Genomic DNA, 26,070 nt, shown 5'->3' with positions numbered 1-26,070 from the left:
CCACTTCCAGGTGTTCTCCCCGTCCCCCGCCATGACGTACACCATCCTCACCTGGAAATATATCGCCCTTCCTTCATCGCCACTGGATCAAAATCCTGGGGCTTGCTCCCTAATGGTACTGTGGGTACCGTCACACAAGATGCAGCGGTTCAAGGCAGTAGGTCACCACCACTTTCCCAAGGGCAGTTGGGGATGGACAACAAATACTGGCCTTGACAGCAATGCTCACATCCCATGAATAAACCAAAGAAATTACAGAGTGTACAGCACAGAAATAGGCCATTCGGGCCAACAGGCCTATGCCAGTGCTTATGTTTCGCCTCATACACTCTCTTCATCTCACTCGATCGGCATAACCTAACTTTCCTTGGCCGCCTTTTCATAGAAGTATTGAGAATATTGGAAGCTCCGTCCTATAGCACATGATCGGTGATGCTGTAGCGTTGGCTATAGGTACGACCTCACAACACTGACTAATGCTAATGGATTGCATGGAGTGGCTTAATGTCCAGTTGCTCAAAATATTATAGTGGTCATGAATATGTGCCAGTGCAAGGTAATAGCACAGCATTATTAGAGGGAGACAGCGTTAATAATTGCCCTGCTTAGATTTACTTCTAAGTAAACGCCCCTAAACTTCTAACGCCCCTAGCCAAGCTGTTCCAGTACAGCTACAACATTGGCATCTACCCAGCTATGTGGAAAATTGCCTAGGTATGTCCTGTACACAAAAAGCAGGACAATTCCAACCTGGCCTATTACTGCCCCATCAGTCTACTCTTGATCATCAGTAAAGTAATGGAAGGGGTCATCAACAGTGCTAAGTGGCACTTGCTTAGCAATAATCTGCTCACTGATGTCCAGTTTGGGTTCTCCCAGGGCCACTCAGCTCCTGACCTCATTACAGCCTTGGTTCAAACATGGACAAAAGAGCTGAACTCTCGAGGTGAGGTGAGTGACTGCCCTTGACATCAAGGCAGCATTTGACTGTGTGTGGCATCAAGGAGCCCTAGCAAAACTGGTGTCAATGGGAATCGGGGGAAAAACCTCTCTGCTGGTTGGAGTTATACCTAGCACAAAGGAAGATGGCTGTGGTTGTTGGAGGTCAGTCATCTCAGCTCCAGGACATCACTGCAGGAGTTCCTCAGGGCAGTGTCTTCGGCCCAAGCATCTTCAGCTGCTTCATCAATGACCTTCCTTCCATTAAAAGGTTAGAAGTGGGGATGTTCACTGATGATTGCACAATGTTCAGCGCCATTCACGACTCCTCAGATACTGAAGCAGTCCATGTCCAAATGCAGCAAGATCTGAACAATATCCAGGCTTGGGCTGACAAGTGGCAAGTAACCTTCGTGCCACACAAGTGTCAGGCAGTGGCCATCTCCAACAAGAGAGAATCCAACCATCGCCCATTGTTGTTCAATGGCATGACCATCACTGAATCCCCCATTATCAACATCCTGGGGGTTACCATTGACCGGAAACTGAACCGGACTAGCCATATAAATACTGTGGCTACAAGAGCAAGTCAGAGGCTAGGAATCGTGCGACGAGTATCTCACCTCCTGACTCCCCAAAACCTGACCACCATCTACAAGTCACAAGTTAGAAGTGTGATTGAATACTCTCCACTTGTCTGGATGAGTGCAGCTCCCACAACACTGAAGAAGCTGGACACCATCCAGGACAAAGCAGCCCACTTAGTTGGCACCACATCCACAAACATTCACTCCCTCCACCACCAACGCACAGTAGCCACAGTGTGTACCATCTACAAGATGCACTGCAGGAATTCGCCAAGGGTCCTTAGACAGCACCTTCGAAACCCATGACTACTACCACCTAGAAGGACAAGGGCAGCAGATAGATGGGAACATCACCACCTGGAAGCTCCCCTCCAAGTCACTCACCATCCTGACTTGGAAATATGTCGCTGTTCCTTCACTTTCGCTGGGTCAAAATCCTGGAATTTCCTTCCTAACAGTGCTGAGGATGTACCTACACCACAAGGACTACAGCGGTTCAAGAAGACAGCTCAACAACACCTTAAGGGCAACTAGGGATGGGCAATATATGCTGACCCAGCTAGCGAAGCCCACATCCCGTGAATGAATTTTTAAAAACTCTTGAAGGTGTAAATTAAATCTTTTCAGTTAATAAGAAACATCATATGTTAGAAACTATTCCGCTTTCCTTTGAAAACAAGAAATATGGCCTGATGTTTGCGATGATGATTAAAACTTAATTTCATGTAAGAACTGACACTTGGAAAAATCGCTTGGCTTCACACATTTATAATTATTCTAATGATGATAAATAATCCTCTGGCTGCCAGAGTAGCCATCATCATCATCAATGGTTTGCATTTATTTACGGGTTTATATCTTCAGCTACAGGTATTCAGCTGACCACTGGAAAACCCATCTCCCAAGCACAAATTCAGCTCTTCAGACAACCACAGACAGCTCCAGTACAGGTCCAACAAATCCAGCCCCAGTCTCAAACCTCAGCACAGCTGAAGACAGTCCAGAAACTGCCGGTAAGTCTTGCAACTACTGTCTGAAACACGGCTGTGTGTGTGTGTTTGGCTATAGCGGCACAAACCAAAGTATGTTGCAGTTGTACTTCAGTGGACACTTGGAAATGTCGGTAAAAATAAATCTTTCACCAACAGCTTTGATGTTATGTTTCACTTTCATTTTTATATCTACTTCCAGTGCGATTACACCTTGGCCTTGAAATGGTGCTGTTGCTGAGGAATCCCACAGTGCAAATACTCAGCACAGTCACCAAAAACCTGTCCTGGTGGACACTCTAAGCTATTTATTTTAAGTAGGTTCATGCCTGTGCTAAAATTGGAGAGGATGGAATTGCAGATGAGCACATTGAGCATTTATACCTAAGCATTCAGCCATGGCTCACAGCTTTAAGTCAGACAGCTGTGGGTTCTTGAGCACAAAATCCAGGCCAACATCCCCAGTGTAGGTACTGAGGTGGTGTTGTGCTATTCAGAGGTACCATTTTTCGGATGAAGCCTTAAACCATCTGCTCTCTCAAAGCGGAGGCAAAATATCCCGTGGTACTATTCCAAAGAAAAGCCGAGTTCTCACCAGTGTCCTGGTTAATATTTATCCCTCTGTCAACATCGCTAAAGCAGATGATCTGGTCATGATCACATTGCTGTTTCCTTCATTACAGCAGTGACTACACTTCACTAAGTAATTCATTGGCTGTAAACCGCTTTAGAAGGTTGAAGTTGTGGAAGTTCTTTCTTCCCCTCTCCTTTCTCTGTCCCCCTCGCTGTCATTTCAGAATTTTTTAGATAACCTTTCATTTTTGTTTCCAACACATGACAAATTTTGTGTGCGCCTTACCTTTTTAAGTCACAATTACTTGTGGCAACCGGAAATGCCTTCAATACCAAACCGTTTAAGTTAGAAAATGTCCAAGGGAGTTGGGTTTTCTGTATCGCTCTTCTTGGGTGCCACGGGTTTGAATTCCTCATTGTTCAGTAGAATGCGATTATAGTGACGTAATAAAAGTTGCTGATTGTATTATGTAAGTGGGTAGAATTCAATACAAGTTTTTTTTTTTCCCCCCTCCCATTAGGAACAGTTAATAAAATTGAAACAGAAACAGCAACAGCAGCAGCAACAGCAGCTGGCGCAGGTGACGCAAAGAAACACTGTCCTGACTGGTGCTGTGACCAACCTCCCAGTCGCCCGCATTGTAAGTTCGTTGTAATATTACAAATTTGGCGATCCCTACTTGATCATGAGACCTGTAGTTCATTGCTCATACAAAAACATTTCAGTGTGTATCCCAGAGAATTCCATGCTGCCTTCCTGATAAGTCCATTTTTTATCAGTGTTACCTGTAACTGAAGTTAAAGAAAATGATTTTGTATGCTTGTGCGTAAAGATGCAATTGAAGAGAGGTACATCCAGCATGCATCACATTTTAAATGTCACATTCGTAAAATAGCACCAAGTTGGTATTCAGGCTGGCAGTTTAACCAAAGAGTGAGCGGCAAAAGGGTTGAAAGTATTAATGAAAAATGGGAAGTCAGCAAATACTGTCCTTTCACCCAGCATCTTGCTTCATCTCCACTGATGGCTTAGCTCTGAAAATAAGGTGCCCTGATATTACCAGTGTGGAATACTTGGATGCTCCCAATCCCGTCGTGGTTAAAATGGAAGCAGGTGCATTTGTAACAGGCTGGGAATAGATTTAGCAAGTTTGTTGCTTTAACCTCTAGCCTTCTCCTGTTCATGTGGAGGTTTCAACCTAACCCCACAACAACAACCCCAAGCCCTCAGAGGTTTCTGACATAAATGTTGGAAATTTCACCAGAATGCAAATAAAGGCAGCGGCTTGTTTGTATCTAACAAAAGTAGTTTTTCAAAATCCCTTCATCCACTTTTTGATCATCACTAGCGTGCTGCTTGATTTTTTAACAATTTTTACCAACATGATGAATGTAAAAACATTATATAATTCACAACATTAAACTTTCAAGTTTTTATTTCTAAATTTATGTTGTTTTGTGGCAGTGCTCTCTAGGAATCTGTCTCTGTTTTGTTAAACTTTGGGGCAATGCATTTAAGTGGCTTGTTGTTTTCTTTTATTCTCTGCCAAGGCTATGATACTTTACTGCTTTAAACAGGAGACTAAGTCCCAATGTCACTGTTAAATCACTATTATTGCTTCAGAAATTGCAAAGGATGAGATCAGGCAGAAAGGATATAAACTTAAATTTTAAAATGACAAGAATATAGAATGAAAGACACAAGAAAAGAGGGGGGGAAATTAATTGATGACATTGCAAGTGCTTATATTGGGTAGCATTTAATATTGAATATTTATCTAAGCTTATTAACAGGTAAATGTTACAGTACTAAGTTACTTATGATATACTTGTGTTTGTTTCAGCATCTTAGAATGTCAGCTTGAGAGCTTTAAATGCTAGACAGGAAGAGATTTGTATGGGATGTATTGTCACAGGGTTAGTAACCATTGTAACTGTACTTGAATACTACACATTATGTAATATTTTCTGTCCCTTGATTCTCAGTGTCATTGAAGACTGTGTGACTTTTTCTTCTTGAAATGTTTTCAAAACATCTGAATATATTTTATTGGTTTCTCCAGGCCAGAGTTTCTACGTCACAGCTACAAGCCCAGGGGCAGATTCAGACGCAGCCAGCTCAGACTGCCCAAGTTACCCTCACCAAACCACCGGTTGTGTCTGTCCCTGCTGCGGTTGTGTCCTCTGGTGTAACTACGCTTCCTGTCACTGTTGCTGGAATTAGTGTGGCTATTGGTCAGCCTCAGAAAGGATCAGCAGGTAATTGAAAAGCAAATTCCTGTGGATTGTAAGTAATTTCAACTCCTTTCAGGAGCAATAGGTTTCAGTTGTTTAGATCGACACAGACTGCAGATGTGAGGACAAACTGCTTCCACTAGAAGAAGAATTGATCACCAGAAAGTGCAACATTAGGTGATTGGCAAAAGAACCCGAGGGGACATGAAGAAACATTCCTTTTCACACAGTGAGCTATTGTGATCTGGAATGGACCAAAGTAGCTTCAGTAGTGACATTCGAAAGAGAATTGGTAAATGTTTGAAGGAAACATTTATAGGGCTATGGGGAAAGAGCAGGGGAGTGGGATTAATTGGATAGCTCTTTCAAAGAGCTGGCAGAGGCATGATGGGCTGAATGGCCTCCTCCTGTGCTAGAGCATTCTGGGATCCTATACCAAAGCAACAACCACATTTGGAAGCAAATATAACTTGGTAAGTGACTGTGCTTCCATGGGATTTAAAGGGGTTGTTGACTATGGAGAGATATATTCAATGTAGAAGCACCTCTTCCCCAAATATCTACAAAACTTTTAAAGAGGATACGGGGAAGTCTTAAACTCCTGTCTCATGACAGGCTTCCTGTGGCTGTATTCGCTGAAGAGAATCATGGCTGACTGTGAGCACCTGAAGTGAAAGGTTTCAAAACCATACTTAAATACGGAGAGCACTTTGAGTCTGAGGGTTGTGCTTTGCTTCTGTAGTGTTCAATTTTGGTGCTTCCGCATGGGTCAGCGGTGCCCATCCCCAACTTTCCAAATAATGCAATCCCCTGTCTCCCCTCTTTCATTGCTGCAAAACCTTAAGCCCTTTCTCTCCCCCTCGCTCTATTGGTGCTCTCAAGCCCTTCTCTGTGCCACAGATCCCTGCCAGCATGAAATCACTGTTACGCTCCATCCCCCGACTCCCAACATACTTTTCTGGAACCCATAAACTTCAAATCCTCGTGTTTTCAAACACGCTCTTCCCTTTCTTCCTTTACTTTCACCACTCCCGGTGTAATCCCAGCACTGACTTCCAGTCACACACCTGTTACCTTATTGTAGGTCATATCCTTTGTAAAAGGCTGAGAGAGAAATTGAGTTGATGGAAGTGATGGCCTATTTGTTATGGAAATTAATAAAGTTAAATGATTTTCTGATGGTGCTATTTCAGATTTGAAAATGTTCCCTGACTTCAATCTATTGTGTTGACTCTCTGCAGGAGGGCAGACAGTGGTAAAGACTGCCATACCACCACATTTTTCACAAATGCAAGTCCAGCAGCTTCTGAAACTCAAGCAGCAGCAGCAGCAGAAGGCTGGCCAGTCCCAGGTGGCACAGGGGCAAGCCGCTGTGCAGGCTGCAGCAATCACTGCCCAGCAGAAGGTATGTGTTCTACTCTTTAATACCTTTACTAGATGTTCTTAGACTGGCACCGGGGCTGGGCGAAGGGGGGAAAGATTAAAAAAAAACTCTTATAGCTATTGGTAATTTACCTTTTCGCTGCCCTCACCCCGGCACCATCAGCAAACAGTGCCGGTGATTTTTCCGGCTTGCGTGTCTGACGGTGAGCTGAGAGGAGGAGGAGAACAGGTTTTGAAATGTGGATTTGGAGGAGGGTGCTCACCATCAGCTGGATGGACAGAAAGACAAACGGGTGGGTCAGATCAAGAATAGAAGCTCGGGAATTAAAAGGGTTGCCAGGTCCAGTTAGAGAGAAAGATAGTCAAGTACAGACATTGGAAATGAAGACCTGACAACAATTGAAGGAGAAATTGAGGGTGAAGACAGAGAAGGAGGAGAAAGAAACATTGGATGGGTGGATAACTTTGAGACATGAGGGAGTGAGGGAGGCCTGAAGAAAACCAGAGAAGAAGCAAGACTTTGTCAACGGCCCCCCTAAGGTTATGGTCACACACACACACTCAGCACAGCAGCTGATTTAAATTGATAGTTCAATGAGGGTGTCTCTGAGTGGGGGAAGCTACATTCCATCCCTCATCTTTGCTAAGAGTTAGCTTGTGTCAGCCGGGGAGGAGAGGATCATCGAGGTCTCTCGCTCCTGATGACTATTCAGCGGTTCCTGAGACGATATCCACTGTACCTGGGCTAGCCCCAGGACACGGTGCTCCAGGCCCGGTCTGCTGGCACTCACTTTCAAGGCCAGTGCATAATGGGTCAGACGGTATCTGTGGGGAGAGAAACAGAGTTAACATTTCAGGTTAATGGCCTTTCACTCCACAGCTGCTGCCTGACCTGCTGAAGTTTGCAACGTTTTCTATTTTTAATCCACTTTACCCTGTCCTTGGTGGAAATGAGAGTATATGCGGGGCAGGGGAGGGGGTTGGCGATCACTAGACTGAGCTTCCTGTTTCAATTTTGGTGGGATGGGGCGGGAATTGGGCTTGTGGAAGCATAGACTTGTATCATCTTCAGCACCAACTTCTAAGCAATCAAAATGGTGGTGCTGAAGTTTGGCCTTGCTTTGTAGCTGGAGCTTCGAGGTGCACAATGTGGGTAAAAATAGTCTTATGCTCATTTGTTATTTGCATCCTGTTTCAGATAACTCAGCAGGTTACAGTGCAATCGCAGCAGCAACAACAACAACAGAAAGTCACTTATACCACCTCCCAGCTCCAATCAGGAATGAAGCCACAGTTCTTGAGTGCTCAGACCCAAAAGCAGACAGGAACACAACAGATGCAGGCACAAATTCAGGTAATTAATACAAGTATTACAGTGGTATACTGGTTACACTTACTGAGCCATAGTCCGAAGAATGCAAGTTCACATTCCAGCATAGCATCTTGAGAACTTAAATGCCGTTTAAATAACCTGGAAATGTAAAGATGCTATCAGTAAGAATGACTGTGAAGCTACTGGGTTGCTATAAAGTTTACATGCAGACATAAAACCCAACAGGTTCGCCAGTACACTTTAGGAAAGGAAACCTGCCATCTGTTTCCAGCCTGGGCCTATGTGCAACTCCAGCCTTACACCTGCCCCCTGAAGTGGCTTAGCAAACCACTCAAACTGTTACATTCAATATAAAGGTTCTCCGAGCAACTGGCGATTGGCAATAAACACCTGTCTTGCGGGCAGCACTGTCCCTTGGGAGAGTTATATCTTTGTTCCTTTAGCCTTAACAGGAAACTGATGATTATGAGCCAATGTGTTTGAAAATCTGAAGCAAATAAGTAACTCTCAGAATCTCTGAGTGCATGTAACCTATGTCTAGTACCTTGGTTAATGAGGCAACATCTTGCTGCTCATTTTAATAGGACTCACCTTTGTATTGCAAAATTAAATCAGTACTTATGAAATGCGTTTTCTTGTATTACAAATGGAGGCCAGTAGTCAAAATGACTGCCCTGAAGCTGATCCTTTTTGGTGAAAACATGGTTATTATCTAAACTGGATTCTTCATCCTCAGCTTAACCTCAAGTGTCTTCATCGCACATTTGTTAAATAAACAAAGTGGTTTTAATAGATTAGTAAGTTGAAAATCATTAATTTGCTCTAATATTTAGGTGCTCTAGCCAGTCTCTTCAGGTGATTGAAAGGACAGCTTTGTAACAGGAATTTGCACTTCTCCCTGTTCTTCACATACACAAACCTATATCAAACCTAATAAAGTGGCAGCATTTAATACCACACAGCTCTTTAACATTACATCGGTACAAAGGTGTTTCGTTTCATGCTGTTTGAGATTCATGGTGTACATCTCGCGCTGCTTCTTTCCGGAGCCAGGTTAGACTCTTGATCAATGCAACAAAACTTTATTCTTCCCCAGCATAACCATTTCCTCTTTCGCAGTCGCCCCTCGGCAGGACAAATGTAATTTGTTAACATCCTTCTGTCTCCTTTTTACAATTTTACGCTTTCTATTAACCCCACGACTGCAGAAGAAATAATTCTTTAAAGTACCTAAAATCTTGCATGCTTGGAAACCGTGAAGGGTGAATAAGTTAAAATAAACTGCTGTTGTTCAATAGGTTACAAAACTTCCACAAATGGTTCAACAGCAAGCAACTGTGGGGAGTATCCAGCAGATGGTATCGACGGCCCAGCAGGTACTCTTCACCTCCTCATACCTATCTACATGCTCTGCACAATGAAGCTATTGGACGTTTCACATGTTCTGCCAAGTGATACATTTCCATGATGTAAAAGAAGAAATCTACCTTTGTTTCCTCCGTTAGCCTTCCCTCTTGCCTGTATATACTTTGCACTTCTGTTTCTGCTTATCTTCTCCGCATCTCTCGTTCTACTCTTCTGATACCTGGAATGTGCAACCTCTGTTTTGAGAAGAGTTGAGGAAGGAAGTCAAGAACAGCAGGAAAGACCTATGCTTGATCCTTGCTGAAAAAGAGACCTGCTGCCGAAGCTTCTTGTCTTGCGCTCATCAGGATAGTTTGCAAGAATATCAGTAGTAAAGGAAACTACAGCTTATACTGCATGAGAAGAGAGTGCTGATTGGTTGGCAAATGGACCCTGATTGGTAGAGGCATTGCCATGGAGAATGCATCAGGGAACAGCTAACTGCTAAGCTTTTGTTCAAACTCAAACCAGGCAGGTCGACTCTGATTGGCAAGACATTGCCATGGGGAATGAACCAGAGAATGGCTGTCCCCCAAGCTTTTGTTTAGTTGAAAAAGGTGCAATGCGTGGTCATGCTCCTCCTGTCTGCATAGGACAGTGCCACCTGTGTGAATATATGTGGCTTCTGAGCCACACTGCGACCCTGACAATCTTAAATTGGTTTTCGGTCTAATTCTTAGCACAATCTGGATTGCTTAGCAAGTGTTGTCCAATTGGGGAATCAAATCTAATGTTGGACACTGTTTTGAGTTTTGCAAGTATGGGCTGGTTGGCTATGGTCTGTACTTTGCCTGTTACGAACAGCTGAAGGGATGTGCTGCTTGATACAATCCACCAATCGTTGGGATGTACATTCCTGGCATCACACAGCATTCTGTTGGTGGAGAACACCACTTGTGTTGCTACTGTATAGTAACAATGTGAAACGGCTAGCTTCATCTGTTCAAATTTTTGAGACACCTTATCCTTCCAGAGTAATCTGAGGTATACTGGGCACTTTTCAGGACCGAATGTGGCAGCCTTAGGCCCATTCATGAGTTTGCGCAATATACAGTGAGCAATTATCTGACCAGGGTAACCATTACCCTGCAGGATGGCTTTGATGTGCCTGACTTCAGCATCAAGCTTGCATGGTGAACAAATGGCTCAGGGCCCTATTTATGATATTGCCGATAGGCTAATCTTATAACATGTGGAACTGTAGGAATCCCAACCTGTATATTGACCAGTGAAAGTAGGCTTGCAGTAGACAGTACTAGAGGACCCATTGGCAGATTTCTCAACTAGGACATTGAGGAAAGGGAGCACATTGGACTGCTCCATTTCAAAGTTGAATTTGAATGCAAGATGGAGCCCATTAAGGAGTGTAAGGAAACTCTTACATGCAGCGGTGGATTCAAATATAGTAAACTTATCATCTTTGTATCGGAAACTTGCAAGGGGCAGGAGGTTAGGTGTCTGAATCGAAGATGCGTTTCTCATGGAAACTGACAAATGTTTGCGAGGGCTTCCCCTCTGAAGAAGGGTCATACAGACTCAGAACATTAACTCTGCTTCTCCCTCCACAGATGCTGTCAGACCTGCTGAGTTTTTCCAGCATTTTCTTTTTTTGATTACAGTTATGTATGTCTGCCTTAGCCTTGAGGCCTCGCAATGCCACCAGACATTTAAGTTGCATGTGGAAATCGCCTAAGTCGTTTGGAATCACGCAATAAGCATGTGCTAGATCAGTCAAGGATTCAGCATCTTCCGTGGATGCTAGTTTGTGGCGTGATAGTTGGGACTAGAGAAGTTCGAACTCAGCAAATGCCTCTTGTCATTTGATTTCCAGAAGGCATTTGCTAAAGTGCCACATCAAAGGTTATTGTAGAAAATAGAAGCTCATGGTATAGGGGGTAATGTATTGGCATGGATAGAAGGTTGGTTGGTTAACAGGAAGCAGAGAGAGGGCATAAATGGGTCTTTTTCAGGTTGGCAAAATGTAATGAATGGTGTGCCACAGGGATCAGTGCTGGACCCTCAACTCTTTACAGTTTATATAAATGACTTGGATGAAGGGATGGAATGGGATGGTTGCCAAATTTGGTGATGACACAAATCCAGGTAGGAAAGTAATTTGTGAAGAGGACATAAGGAAGCTACAAAAAGATACAGATAGGGTAAGTGAGTGGGCAAAGATCTGGCAAATAGAGCATAATGTAGGAAAATGTGAAATTGTACATTTTGGCAGGAAGAATACAAGAAGCTTATTATCTAAATGGTGAGAGATTGCAGAGCTCTGAGATTCAGAGGGACCTGGGTGTCTTGGCGCATGAATTGCAAAAGGCTAGAATGCTGGTACAGCAAGTAATTAGGAGAGCTAATAGGATGTTATCATTTATTGCGAGGGGAATTGAATACAAAAGTAGGGAGCTTATGCTTCAGTTATGCAGAGTACTGTGTACAGTATTAGTCACCTTATTTAAGGAAGGATGTAAATGCGTTGGAAGCAGTTCAGAGGTTTACCAGACTAATGCCTGGAATGGGTGGGTTTTCTTATGAGGAAAGGTTGGACATGGTAGTCTTGTATCCACTGGAGTTTAGAAGAGTAAGAGACAACTTGATTGAAATATTTGAGACCCTGAGGGGACTTGACAGGGTGGATGTGAAGAGGATGGTTTCCTCTTGTGGGAGAATCTAGAACTAGGGGTCACCGTTTAAAAATAAGGGGTCACCCATTTAAAACAGAGACCAGGCAAAAAATTTTTCTCTTGAGGGTCGTGAGTCTTTGGAAATCTCTTCCTGAAAAGGCGGTGGAAGCAGAGACTTTGAATATTTTTAAGGCAGAGGTGGATAGGTTCTTGATAAGCAAGGGGGTGATAGGTTATCAGGGGTAGGTGGGATGTAGAGATTTGAGGCTACTATCAGATCAGCCATGATCTTAAATGGCGGAGCATGCTCGAGGGGCTGAATAGCCCACTCCTGCTCCTTCTTCGTATGATGTAGGATGAAGGCACATCAAAATTGAAACCATACCCAAGAACAAACTCCTACTTTCAGAGAGTTCATGGTCAGCTAGATCAACTACATGTTCGGCGGCATCATTAATTACGCTGCCAAACTGCTTCTACTGTGCAGGCATTTTTCAAGTGGGTATATTTTATGTTACGGTCATCTACCGCAATATCGCAGCACTAACATTGCCACTGTGTTGCCAGGTATGTAGGCTGTACATCCCAACAACTGGCGGAATGTATCACACAGCACGTCCCTTCGGCTGTTTGCAACAGGCAAAGTACAGACCGCACCCAACCAGCCCGTGCTTGTAAAACAGTGTCCAACATTAGATGTAATTCCGCAAATGGACAGCACATGCTAAACAACCCTGATTGTGCTAAGAATTACACTGAAAACCAATCTAAGATTATCTGTTGGGCTCGCAGTGTGGCTCATTTATGCATTCTAGAAGCTACATATATTTACACATAGGGCCCTGTTAATTGTAGACAGAAGGAGCATGTCCACGTATTGCGCCTTTTTCAACTAAACAAAAGATTGGGGGACAGCCATTCTCCGGTGCATCCTCCATGACAATGCCTCCACCAATCAGAGCCCACTTGCCAACCAATCAGCTCTCTCTTCCCATGCAGTATAAGTTGTGGTTTCCTTTACTATTGGTATTCTTGTGAACTGTCCAGATGGGTTTAAGACAAAAAGCTTTGATAGCATGTGTCTTTTTCTGCAATATTCAAGCTCTGTACTACCAAACGACTATATGCTTGATCCTAAATCATAAAATCTCACAGTGTAGAAGGAGACCATTCAGCCCATTGTGACTGTACTGCTCTTTGATAAGAGCTAGCCAATTAGTCCCATTTCCATTGCTCTTTCCCCATAGCCCATCATTTTTTTTCAACTATTTGCAAATTGCATTTTGAAACTTATTATGGAATTTGCTTTCACCACTTTCAGTGCATTCCAGTTCACAAGAACACACTGCAAAAAAAAGAAAATCCTTATCTCTCCTATGGTTCTTTTGCCAGTTGTCTTATATCTCTCCTATGGTTCTTTTGCCAGTTGTCTTATATCTCTCCTATGGTTCTTTTGCCAGTTGTCTTATATCTGTGTTCTCTGGTTATCGACTTCTCTGCCACTGATAACAGTCTTTCTTTATTAACTCTATTCTAATCCTTTGTGATCTTATATCTCTATCAGATCTCCTCTTAATTTTCTCTGCTTTAAAGAGAGAATCCCAAATCTCTCTGGTCTTTCTGCGTACCTGAAGTCTTTCACCCTTGCACCATTCTAATAAATCTCCTCTGCACCCTCTCTTAAGGCCTTGACATCCTTCCCAAAGTATGGTGCCTAGAATTGGCAACAATACTGCAGCTGGGGTGTGCCTGGGTTCCATGCTGTCTACCGTTGGATCAAACTGGCTGTACGGGAACTACAGGTGCTCACCTATGTCCCCTTGCTCTGCATTGTGACCCTCAGTGTGAAGTTAGTGAGCAACACAGCTCTGCATAGACTGAATGTCAACTTTACATAGATTTCTGCAGAACCTACAGCACAGAAACAGGCCATTTGGCCCAGTGTTTATGCTCCACCCAAAGCCTCCTCCAACCCCTCTTCCTCACCCTATCAGCATATCCTTCTATTCCTTCCTCCTCCATATTTATCCAGTTTCCCCTTTTACACGTCTATGCTGTTTGCCTCAACTGAACTTCACATTCTCATCACTCTGGGTAAAGAAGTTGCACCTGAATTCCTTATTAGATTTATTAGTGACTCTCTTTTATATTTATGGTCTAAAGTTTTGGATTCCCCAACAAGTGAAACTATTTTCCTAGCCAATCCTTTCATAGTTTCAAGGACCTCTATCAGTTTACGCCCCCAACCTTTTCTTACCTGGAGAAAACAGCCCAGCCTGTTCAGTCTTTCCTGATAGTTTGGATATCTTCCATGTGAATCTTTTTTGCACCTTCTCCAGCGTCTTTGTATCCTTTTTATAATACAGAGTCCAGAATTGTTCACAGCACTCTCTCTTGTGAGGTCTAACTATGGTTCTATTTACGTTCAATATAACTTATTGGAATCTGTCTTTTTAATCTTGAACAGCAGCTTCTTTTAGGAGATTGTGTGCTGTGACCAGCTGATTCTCTGGTGATTTACCGATGTACAGATAAGATATTGAATACAAAGCTATCTAAGATTAAACTCTCAACCTATAAAGAATAAACCAGATAAATACCAGTGGAAAAGCAAATGCTGGAAATCTGAAATTTAAAAAAAAAAGGAAACTGCTGGAAATACTGACGTCCGGCAGCGTCTGTGGAGAGAGAAACAGTTAGTGTTTCCGATTGATGAGCTTTCTTTAGACAATCACCGATGGGGCTGGTTGTGCAGCACTATTTAGTACAGTTAGCACTTCTAATTCAGTACCCCTGTTCTGTTTAGTCTGAATAGCATTTAAAATTGATTTCCAAATGCTTGAATTTACATAGTATTGAGTACAGACACAGGCCATTTCACCCAGTTAGTCCATACTGTTATTTATTTTCCACATAAGCCTGTTGTGCAGTAGTATTTAGAGATCGCTAAAATTACGGAATCACAGAATTGTTACAGCACAGCACAGAAGGAGGCCATTCGGCCCATTGTCTCACCACTGGTTCTCTGAATGCGCACCTCACCTAGTACCATTCCCCCACCTTCTCCTTACAACCCTGCGCATTCTTTTTCAGATAACAGTCTTAATTCCCTTTTGAATGCTGCAGTTGAGCCTGTCTCCACCACACTCAGGCAGTGCATTCCAGACCCTCACCACTCACTGCACGAAAAAAAATGTTCCTCATGTCATTGCTTCTTTTGCCAGTTACTAGAAATCTCTCGTTCTTGATCCTTTCACGAATGGGAACAGTTGCTCCCTATCTACTCTGTCCGGACCCTTCGTGATTTTGACCACCTCTATTAAATCCCACCTTGGCCTTTTTTTCTCAAAGTAAAACAGTCCCAACTTCTCCAATCTATCTTCATAACTGAAGTTCCTCATCCCTGGAACCATTCTCGCAAATCTTTTCTGAACTCTAATGCCCTCACATCATTCCTAACATGTGATGCCCAGAATTGAATGCGATACTTCAACTGAGGCAGAACTAGTGTTTTACACAAGTTCAACATTAACCTCCTTGCTCTTGTAATTTATGCCCCTATTGGTAAAGCCCAGGATGCTCTGTGCCTTTTTAACTGCTCCCTCAACCTGCCCTGCCACCTTCAGTGACTTATGCACATATACACCCAGGTCCCTCTGCTCCTGCATCCCCTTTAAAGTATATCCTCTATTTTATATTGTCTCTTCACGTTATCCCTACCGAGGTGAACCGTGTTGCATTTCTCCACATTGATCATCTTCTGACACCTGTCCGCCCATTCCCCTAACTGGTCTATATTCTTTTGAAGTTCTACACTATCCTGCTCTCAGTTTACAATGCTTCCAAGTTCACTTCATATCTGCAAATTTTGAAATTATGGCTTGTACACCAAGGTCAAGGTCATTAATATATGTCAGGAAGAGTAAGGATCCCAACACTGACCCTTACAGAGGTCCACTGCAAACCTTCCTCCAGTCTGAAAAACATCCATTAGCCACTGCACTTTGTTCCCTGTCACATAGCCAATTTCGTATAACCAATTTGGTTGTCTTGTGAGGATAGGCTGGACAGACTGGGCTTGTTTCCATTGGAGTTTAGAAGAGTGAGGGGTGACTTGATTGAAATAGATAAGATCCTGAATGGCCTTGACATTGGACGTGGAAAGGATGTTTCCTCCTGTGGGTGAGTCCAGAACTAGGGGCCACTGTTTTAAAATTAGGGGTCGCCCTTTTAGGACAGAGATGAGGAGAAATTTTTTCTCAGACGGTTGTGCAACTTTGGAATTCTCTGCCTCAGAAGGTGGTGGAGGTGGGGTCACTGAATATTTTTAAGACGGAGATAGATAGATTCTTGTTAGACAAGGGAATCCAAGGTTATCGAGGGTAGATGGAAATGTAGAACTCGAAACACAAGCAGACCAGCCATGAATTATTGAATGGTGGAGCAGGCTCGAGCGGCCGAATGGCCTACTGTTCCTATTTCTTATGTTCTTATGTATTCATGTTGCTACTGTTCCTCTTATTCCATGAGCTATAACTTTACTCACAAGTCAGTTGTGCAGCACTCTATCAATTGCCTTTTGGAAATCCATTTACACCACATCACCCCAGCATTGCCCTCATGAACTCTCTCTTACCTCTTCAAAAAAAATCCCAGTAGGCCAGTTAAGCACAATTTTCCCTTTACAAATCTATACTGGCTTTCCTGAATTAATTAGCAGAATTTGTTCCAATCAGTTAATGATTGACCAATAAACTACTTGCATTTTTGTTTTGGTTGCTGAATCTAAACCATAATGTTAAGCTTCAGTATTATCGCCATTTGCCTCCTTCAGTATCTTGAATAAATAATTAGTATCATCTCAGCCATGGCTTAGTGGGTGCCACAATCCCATCTAAGTCAGGAGGTCATGTGTTCAAGTCCCACTCCATGGCTTTGAGCATGTATCCTCGGCCAAAGTTTTAGTGCAGCACTGTACCGATGGAGTGCTGGTCTGTCAGAGGTGCAGCACTGTACCGATGGAGTGCTGGTCTGTCAGAGGTGCAGCACTGTACCGATGGAGTGCTGGTCTGTCAGAGGTGCAGCACTGTACCGATGGAGTGCTGGTCTGTCAGAGGTGCAGCACTGTACCGATGGAGTGCTGGTCTGTCAGAGGTGCAGCACTGTACCGATGGAGTGCTGGTCTGTCAGAGGTGCAGCACTGTACCGATGGAGTGCTGGACTGTCAGAGGTGCCATCTTGCAACTAAGATGTTAAACTGAGGCCCCTTGTACCTGCTCGGATGGGCATGAGTGCATGGCACTACTTGAAGAGCAGGGGAGTTCACCTGGTGTCCCTGTCAGCATTTGCCCCTCACTCAAAATAAAATATTGGATCACTTATCTTATTGCTGTTAATGAGAGCTTGCTGTGCACAAAGTGGCTGGACACTTGCCTACATTACAGTAGTGACCAAACTTCAAATGTAATTAATTGGCTGTGAGGTGTTTTAAAACAATGAGGACGTGAAAGGCACTATATAAATGGAAGTTACTTTCTTATCTAAATGAGCCTCTTTCTATCTTTTTTTTCTGTAGGTCCAGGCACAACCACAGGCAATGACACTGTCCCAGGCAGCTACAGGCCAGCAAGTTCAGGTGATCCCCGCGGCCGCTACTGCTCAGGTTGTCCAGCAGCAGCTTATTCAGCAGCAGGTTGTAACAGCAGCGTCCCCCCAGATTCAGACCCCGACCCCGCAGAGCCCTGCACAGCCGGCAGTGACCTCCGATACCCAAGGCCAACAACAAGCCAAGGTGCAAGTGCGAGCTCCACCTACAGTGAGACTGAAAGCCCCGACAAAACCGAACTGAGCTTGTTGAATGAAGCAAGAAGCCCACCACTTAAAGAATGTGCTTGCAGCATTAGCTGGACTGTGCTCAGAACAAATTGTACTAAGTTTGTTTTCACTCCACTGTGTAATAGCCAATGTATAGAAAAAGTTGACTTGCATAAACTTCACGTATATCATTTAATATTGAATCTTGGTGTTAATGTAACATGTTGATGCACAGCAGAAATTCTGTAAATCTTTTTAAAAGATAGATAACTCTAAGGTTTAACCTTAGTCATCTTTGTACATATTATTTTTTTTCCTGGTACATTTTTAATGTGCCCTGTATTTGTTAAATTCAGAAAGTGGATGTTATAGGCATGTGTTCAGTATTTGTAAATCTATAATGTAGTTGGATGAATGTTAAGTACTTAACTGTAGTTTTTTTTCATTACGTGACAGTTGGAAAAAAGCCAACAGCAATGAACTTCAGAATAAGTTGTATTTGACATTCCTTATCTAGAAAAAGACACGAATGTTTATTAACAAACTTTTGATACAAGGTTTTTGTATTTTTGTTACATTCTTTTCATTGCGCACCCATGGTTCAGGATTTGTTTTAAAGTGATAATGTTTATTTTTATTCTGTACGTATATGCACATTAAAAATGCAATCTATGCTACAAAGTTATTTCCTCTAGTTCTTAGTGTACATGTTGTACAGTATTTGTTATGGTTTTGCATAGCATCGTGTTATAACATCCTTAACCCCTGTCCTTGAAAATGATTAAAATTCAGTTGTGGTCGGCGGAAAGTAAATGATTGAGTAGAATTGTATATAAATATTTTTGTTGGTCACTCGGTCATGTTACCTTTAATCTTTCCTTTGTTGAGCCAGATGTAGATTTTTTTTTTAAAAAAACAGCCGTGGTATTTTTGTTATGTATGGTAAATTTGGCAAAGGATGATGGATAAAGTTTCAGTGACAGCCCAAGATAACTGAGACCAAAGAGAGAGAGTGAGTTTTTAAGTTTTCAGCAAACATGACAGAACTGTTGATTTCCGATGATATTGTGTGAAATTACTGTTACACTGTCAAAATATACCAGATTGTTAGTTGTATTCATAAACCACTGCTACCACCTTGTAATAAATTAACATATTTGTAAATGCACTACTCCTGTTCTTGAAACTCATTTAAAGAATATTTTCTCTTTCTTTGTTGTGATGTGTTGTATTTCCTAAGTTTGTAGATTTCTTAAGTCAAAATTCATTGAAATTACTTTATTCCCGAAGGGGCAAGTAGCAAAATGACCTGAGAAGGCCCTTTTCAGATGCCCTTAAAGACCTTCCCATCCTGCAATATTCCCAAGTTGTCAACAACAACTCCTTGATTTTGTAAACTAGCTTTAAAGTAATAAAACATTCCCAGGTGCTTCACTGGTGTATTATCAAACAAAAATTTGACTTTGAGCCACACAAGATGTCGGGCTAGATGGCTAAAAGCTTGGTCAGGGGTACTTTGTAAGGAGCATCTTGCAGGAGAGAGGTCTAAGGGGGGGAATTCCAGAGCTTGAGGCTGAGGTAGCCAAAATGAAGTGGTGAAAATCAAGGAAGCGCAAGAGATGAGAATTAGAAGAGCACAGAGATTTCTCTGGGGTGCATAGAGCCAGAGGAGATTAGAGATGGGGAGGGATGAGGGCCAGGGAGGGATTTGAACATTATGATGTGAGAATTTTAAAATTAAGGCTTTGCTGGAACGAGAGCCAGAATTGGCATTGACACTAGTTATGCGGATAAGAAGTCAAATCTCAACCAGTTTCTCCTGTTTGGTTTTTGGCTTAGTGGATTGTCTTGCTGAAAGTGATGAATCTTGGTAGCTGAAAGATTTCAGATTCCCTGCGAATCCATCACCTCATCCACTACCTTAAACCTTCCTTCCCTTCACTACCAGCACACAGGGCAGCAATGTGTACCATCTACCAAGTTGCACTGCAACAACTTGCCATGGCTTCTTGAACAACACTTCCCAAACCCCCAACCTCTACAGCCCAGAAGGACAAGGACAGCAAGCACATGGGAACACTGCCACCTGACCTAGAACGACAGTGAAATCTTAATGAGTCAAATTCTGATGACATGAAATTCCACTTGCATTGGAATTATCAACCATTCCTGCTGGCAGAATAGCAAAAGCCATAGAACAATGCTCATGATTAGCCAAACTTTTATTGGGCACCGGCAAGAAAATTAATGTCCAAATCCTTCACAAAAGAGGTGCTTCAGTGGTACAAGCAAGCTGGGATCTCCGACCAGGAGTCATATAACCTGACCAATCAAAAGTGAAGTAGTTAGACCTAAGCGCGTTCAAATAGGCTGCATTTGCTGCCGACACTGTGCCTGCGCAGTTATATGTGCAGCTGATGCCTGGAATCAGAAGCCTCCATGTGGGGAGGCCACGCCTCGATCGCCTGCCTTGGGGCTCAGAAACTGAGTGAACGGCTCCAGGGATGAGAAATCTCTCCTCCTCCCCATTCTGATCCCTGGGATCAGAAACCTTCCCTGTGGGAGGCCACACCCCAACTGCTCACTCAACCCTGGGCTCAGAAACTGGGTGAACGGCTTCCAGTCGGCACTGCGTCTCCTGAAAATGATGACATAGGATCCTACGCATGCATGGCCAAGTGTGCATATGCAGACGCATCAGCGGCCATGTTGCATTGGCAGGAGACACGGGTTCAAATACGAAAGGCTGGACAAGCTATCATTTCGTGAGATTTCTCTGAAGCCACATGCAAAGTGTGTGAGAATGCTGAAACCTGTGGGAAAGTTAGAAGTGTCGATCAAACAGAAGGCGAAGTTGCTAGAGCAGATAGAAAACTGTGGCATGGAGCGGAAATCTGACATTGCAAAAGAGTGGGAGATTCCGCCATAAAGTTTGTCTGCCATTCTGAAAATCGAGGAGAACATCTTGGAACAGTTCCACAAACAGGCATGGTCTCCAGTAAGGAAGAAGATGAGAATGGCTGCCTATCCCGGCATCGAAGAAGCTCTAAACATGGTTCATGGCAGCCTGTTCCTCCGGCTAACACCGTAAAGGACTTTTAAGATGCTCCGGGACTTTGCACCACAGCATGAAAACACAGTAAATATGTTTGACTGCGTTGACAACATGGTGCACTATATCGTGCATGTCTAAAAACAGCATACTAAGCAGAAAAAGACCTGCTGCAGCTAAATCCAGGCTTTTTCTCAAGGTATTGTGGATGGTGTGTGAGATACACATCCATTGTGGTGCCAGAAACGCACTGAGCTTATAAGATGTGATGCGTGGCTAAATCTCTCAAGAAAAATAAGCACGACAAAACAGTTACACTCTCACTGGCCTCCAAGGTGACCACGAAGCTTTGCTTAACTTGAATTTTCAAAGTGGTTTCCCTGGGTTTTGACTAATCAAGAACTTACTGGGTATTGCTATTCCTTCATTGTTTCAATCAAGTCACCTCCTACTCTTTTAAATTCCAGTGGATACAAGCCTAACCTTTCGTCGTAAGACAATCCGCCCATTCCAGGTATTAGTCTAGTAAACCTTCTCTGAACTGCTTCTAACACATTTACATCTTTCCTTAAATAAGGAGACCAATATTGTACACAACACTGCAAATGTGGTCTCACCAATGCTCTGTACAACTGAAGCATAACCTTCCAACTTTTGTACTCAATTCCTCTCATAATAAATGATAACATTCTATTAGCTTTGCTAATTACTTTCTGTAGCCTTTTGTGATTCATGCACTAGGACACCCAGATCCCTCTGAATCTCAGAGCTCTGCAATCTCTCACCATTTAGATAATAAGCTTTTTTATTCTTCCTGCCAAAGTAGACAATTTCACCTTTGCCCACATTATACTCCATTTGCCAGATCTTTGTCCACTCACTTAGCCTATCTATGCCACTTAGTAGCCTCATTATGTCCTCTTCACATCTTACTTTCCTACCTCTCTTTGTGTTGTCAGCAAATTTAGCAACTATACCTTCAGTCTCTTCATCCAAGTCATTTATATAAATTGTAAAAAGTTGAGGCCCCAGCACTAATCCCTGTGACACATCACTCTTTACATCCCACCAACCAGAAAATGACACATTATGCCTACTCCCTGTTTCCTGTTAGCTAGCCAATCTTCTATCCATACCAATATGTTGCTCCCTACACCATGAGCTTTTATTTTCCACGATAACCTTTGATGTCGCACCTTATCAAATGCCTTCTGGAAATCTAAGTACAGTACATCCACCAGTTCCCCTTTATCCACAGCACATGTGACTTCTTCAAAGAACTCCAATAAATTGGTTAAACATGATTTCCCTTTCACAAAACCATGTTGACTCTGCCTGATTGCCTTGAATTTTTATAAGTGCTCTGCTACAGCATCTTTAATAATAGCTTGTAACATTTTCCCTATGACAGATGTTAGGCTAACTGGCCTGTAGTTTCCTGTTTTCTGTCTCCCTCCCTTTTTGAATGAAGGAATTACATTTGCTATTTTCCAAACTAATGGAACCTTCCCTGAATCTAAGGAGTTTTGGAAAATTAAAACCAATGCATCAACTATCTCACTAGCCACTTCTTTCAAGACTCTAAGATGAAGTCCATCAGCACCCAGGGATTTGTCAGCCCGCAGCACCAAAAATTTGATCAATACAACTATGGTGATTGTAATTTTCCTGAGTTCCTCCCTCCCTTCCATTTCCTGATTTACAGCTATTTCTGGAATGTTACTTGTATCCCCTATAGTGAAGACCGATGCAAAGTGCCTGTTCAATTTATCTGCCAGCTCCTTATTTTCCATTATTAATACCCCAGACTCACTTTTTATGGGTCCAATGTTCACTTTTTTAACTGTTTTTTAAATATTTGTAGAAACTCTTACTATCCATCTTTATATTACTAGTTATATACTAGTTATATTACTACTTCCTCTCATGCTCTAATTTTTCCCTCCTTATTAACCTTTCTGTCATTCTTTGCTGTTCTTTATATTCTGTCCAATCTATCCAGTTCTAGTTTTCCATTAAACATCTCGGTGTCCCAACAACTTGCTCAAAGTAGCTCAGATTGCAGCTTTTTCCCTCTTCTGTGAACCGTACCAGAGATTTCCGTCAGCATTTAACCTTTTCTCGCACAGCATCAGCAACTCTTCTCTTCTCCTCCTCTCCCCACCCCTTTACCTTGCGTTCCGTTTACTGTCGACAAACCCAAACCGAAACCCCCCTCATGTTGTGCTGCAGCCTGAGAATCGGAATGCCGTCCACTCACCAACCGCTAAGCAGCTGCATTGGGATGACTCCGCATGCGCAGAAACCCTTCCCACCGGCACCCAGAGACCTCAACAGGATGGCTCTAATTGTGAAACGCGTGGCACTGCCTTCAGCTGCATTAGGTTTATTTAACACCCCAGCTCATATCTTCCCTCACAAGAAAAATACAATTTCTCAAATTGCTTTATCTCCCAGCGAAAACGACACCCAACGACCACCCACCTGCCCATGGGGTGAATACCAGCTGGTTCCGATTGGTCAGTCAGAGTCCGCCAGTGTGATGGGTGACCCTGCGTCCTGTCCATCACGCTGGTGGAAGTAATGGATGGAGTTGAATTTGTTAATCAAAGCAGGTCAAGTTTGGTCTCTGGCTAATTCAAGTCCCACCAGCACTTCCATTGCCATCCAACTTAATATGCAGTGATGATAGATCTGGTATTTCCTTAAGATAAACACCCTTTTCAATGCTTTAATTATTAGAGGCTGCATGATTTCTTCGAGGAGGTGGGTGGATGTGAGGGTGATTGACGGTGGTAAGGGCCAGTTGGAACATGGCGCCGTAACAGGTAGCCAGGCAACCAAGAACATCCAAGAGTCAAGGGAAACATTCAACCAATGTCTTAACAGGGTTCCCAACTCTGGCTGTACATATCCCAGATGTCACATGACCTCCCACCTTCAACTGCCTCTCCCCCAGACTCCTGCCATTGGTCACCCAGCATGTCAATCATCATGGAACCCCACCTTCCCAAGCCTTTTCAATGTGTCTCGGTTTTGGCTTTTGAAAATCTGATCAACTTATTAAAATATCAGTCAAGTTACGGATTATAAATGCAGTTTTGGGAAGTTATGGATTGTTAAAGAATGGTTGAGGGAGTTATGGATTATTTGGACATTGACCCACAGTGCGGTAATTATAGTTTTATCTAAATGGGTAATATACCTTTAAGGAGAATGCTATAAAGGAAGATCACATGATCTTGAGTAACCAATGGAAGAGTAGCACGGGCTACCTCAGTAGTCAGTAGTATGGAGATAGGGTTTGACGTGAAAGCACACGTGTGTAGCTGCTGAGTACCTTGTAAATAAACAGATTGTGTTCCACCTAAGAAGTGTCTGCTGATCAATTCTATCTATAGTACCAACTCAGCCATCCCACAGCAAGCCTGCAACTGGGATCTACAAGTCCCAACAAACTGGCGAGGAGGATTCAACAAGTTGGTGATGAGGTGAAAGCAAGGGAAAAAAATGGGGATAAAGTGAGGATAAAGCAAGGATAAAAGCAAAGATACAACAAACTGGCATTGAGAGAAAAATAACAACGGAAAAAAATCAAGAGAAACGAAATAGGATTGTACCTCGCACAGTAATTGTAAGTAGAATTTCCGTTCAAATCGCCGAAGCAATCCCCTCACAGGATGGTGCAATTCGGAAGAATTGATCCTTTCAATCTAGCCATGGACGATTGGTCTCATTATGTTGAATGCCGTAGCGTTATTTTTCCAAGCAAATGTGATTACGGTGGAAGAGGAGAGGCGAGCGATCCTCTTATCTACATCTGGGAATAAAGCCTAGGGCTTGATCTGAAGGTTGATGGCCCCAGATTCGCAAAATTTTGATGAATTGGTGGACCTGGCGAAGGGCCATTACCAGCCAAAACCCCCGGTAACGATGCAACGCTGCAAGTTTAACTCGAGAAATAGAGCCCTGGGGGAGACAGTTGCCTGTTATGTGGCAAGTTTGAAACAGCTAACATTGCGAGTTTGGTATAGCTTTAAACGATATGCTCAGAGGTCGTTTAGTAAGCGGTGTGAATGATGACACAATTCAGAAGAGATTACTGTCCAAAACAAATCTGGATTTTAAGAAGGTGCTAGAGACAGCACTGGCCATGGAAAGCGCAGTAAGGGATTCAAAAGCCGCACAGGGAGCGCAAAATGGCGCTGTCCTCCACATTGGGCAGGAAGGCCCAGCCAAAAAGGGTGTGAAAATGCAAGACTCTGCCAAGGAGGGGGAAACAGCAGAAAAATAAAAAGAAATGACTTAGCAGTGAAAACAAGGAATAATTGCAACAGAGATGGAAACAAGCAACCTTATAACGATTGGCATTTTAAAAAAATCGTATGTTTTTATTGTCATCGAAATGGACACATAATCAGACAGAGTGAGGAAAAAATCAGGCAGCCTTTCAAACAAAAGGAAAAACCCAGTGAGATCTACAATGTAGAAGAGCCCGAAGCAGCTAATTCAGTTATTTACTCGTTGTTTAATTTGAAGGTTGGAAAGACAGAACCAATACATGCAACAGTCAAGGTTAGAATGGAAGTGGACACAGGAGCTTCCACTACAGTAATTGGCGAACACACCTTCAGGTATCTGAATAATGGGGAACATCAATTAAAATTAGAAGTAACTGATGTCAAATTAAAAACATATGCAGGTAAAGACGTCCAAGTCAATGGCATAAGCAGAGTTACTGTCCATTACGGAAGCCAATCAGCAAAGCTGCCAGTGTCAGTGTTTGAGAGGCAGAGGACCGAGCCTCCTAGGGCGAAACTGGCTGAGGGAAATCGACCTCGACTGGACACTAGAGATTCCAAGAGGAAGCTGAAAAAGTTCCTGTTTTGGAAAAGCAGTGAGTCAGGACTCAACAATCTGAAGAAATGTTGGCTGTCTTAGTCAAAACAAGATAGAACAGCAAAAGGAACTCAGAGAGACCCTGTTTGATGACAGAGTTCGAGTTGAGGTGAGCAATCTTAGCGGGGAAACAGAAAACCCGCTGAAAGACCTTCACACACGACACGATTCCCTCAGGTCAAAGTTTGTACCTCTGGAAAAGTATGACAAGAAACAGAAAGAATTCAGCACT

The 26,070-nt window shown here is 43.0% G+C and overlaps 1 protein-coding gene across 12 annotated transcripts in view; it reads left to right on the top strand.

Annotated features, from left to right (window-relative positions):
- Window positions 1-19,098, top strand: part of ep400 (E1A binding protein p400) — a 142,890-nt gene extending 123,792 nt beyond the window's left edge. For 10 of the 12 annotated variants that reach the window (XM_078554545.1, XM_078554541.1, XM_078554542.1 and 7 more), the window contains 7 exons: window positions 2,391-2,539; window positions 3,610-3,729; window positions 5,152-5,347; window positions 6,565-6,728; window positions 7,905-8,060; window positions 9,338-9,415; window positions 17,649-19,098. In XM_078554545.1, the coding sequence (XP_078410671.1) occupies window positions 2,391-2,539; window positions 3,610-3,729; window positions 5,152-5,347; window positions 6,565-6,728; window positions 7,905-8,060; window positions 9,338-9,415; window positions 17,649-17,921 (1,136 nt within the window). In that variant the 3' untranslated portion in view covers window positions 17,922-19,098. The remainder of the gene's footprint in view (window positions 1-2,390; window positions 2,540-3,609; window positions 3,730-5,151; window positions 5,348-6,564; window positions 6,729-7,904; window positions 8,061-9,337; window positions 9,416-17,648) is intronic. The other 2 variants (XM_078554540.1, XM_078554539.1) reach the window with 1 other exon arrangement.
- Window positions 19,099-26,070: the final 6,972 nt, after the last annotated feature.

This window comes from Cetorhinus maximus, chromosome 12 (assembly GCF_964194155.1).
Source record: "Cetorhinus maximus chromosome 12, sCetMax3.hap1.1, whole genome shotgun sequence".
Classification (NCBI taxonomy): domain Eukaryota; kingdom Metazoa; phylum Chordata; class Chondrichthyes; order Lamniformes; family Cetorhinidae; genus Cetorhinus; species Cetorhinus maximus.
The sequence above is the reverse complement of the archived record's forward strand: the minus strand, read 5'-3'. Positions and strand labels throughout refer to the sequence as shown.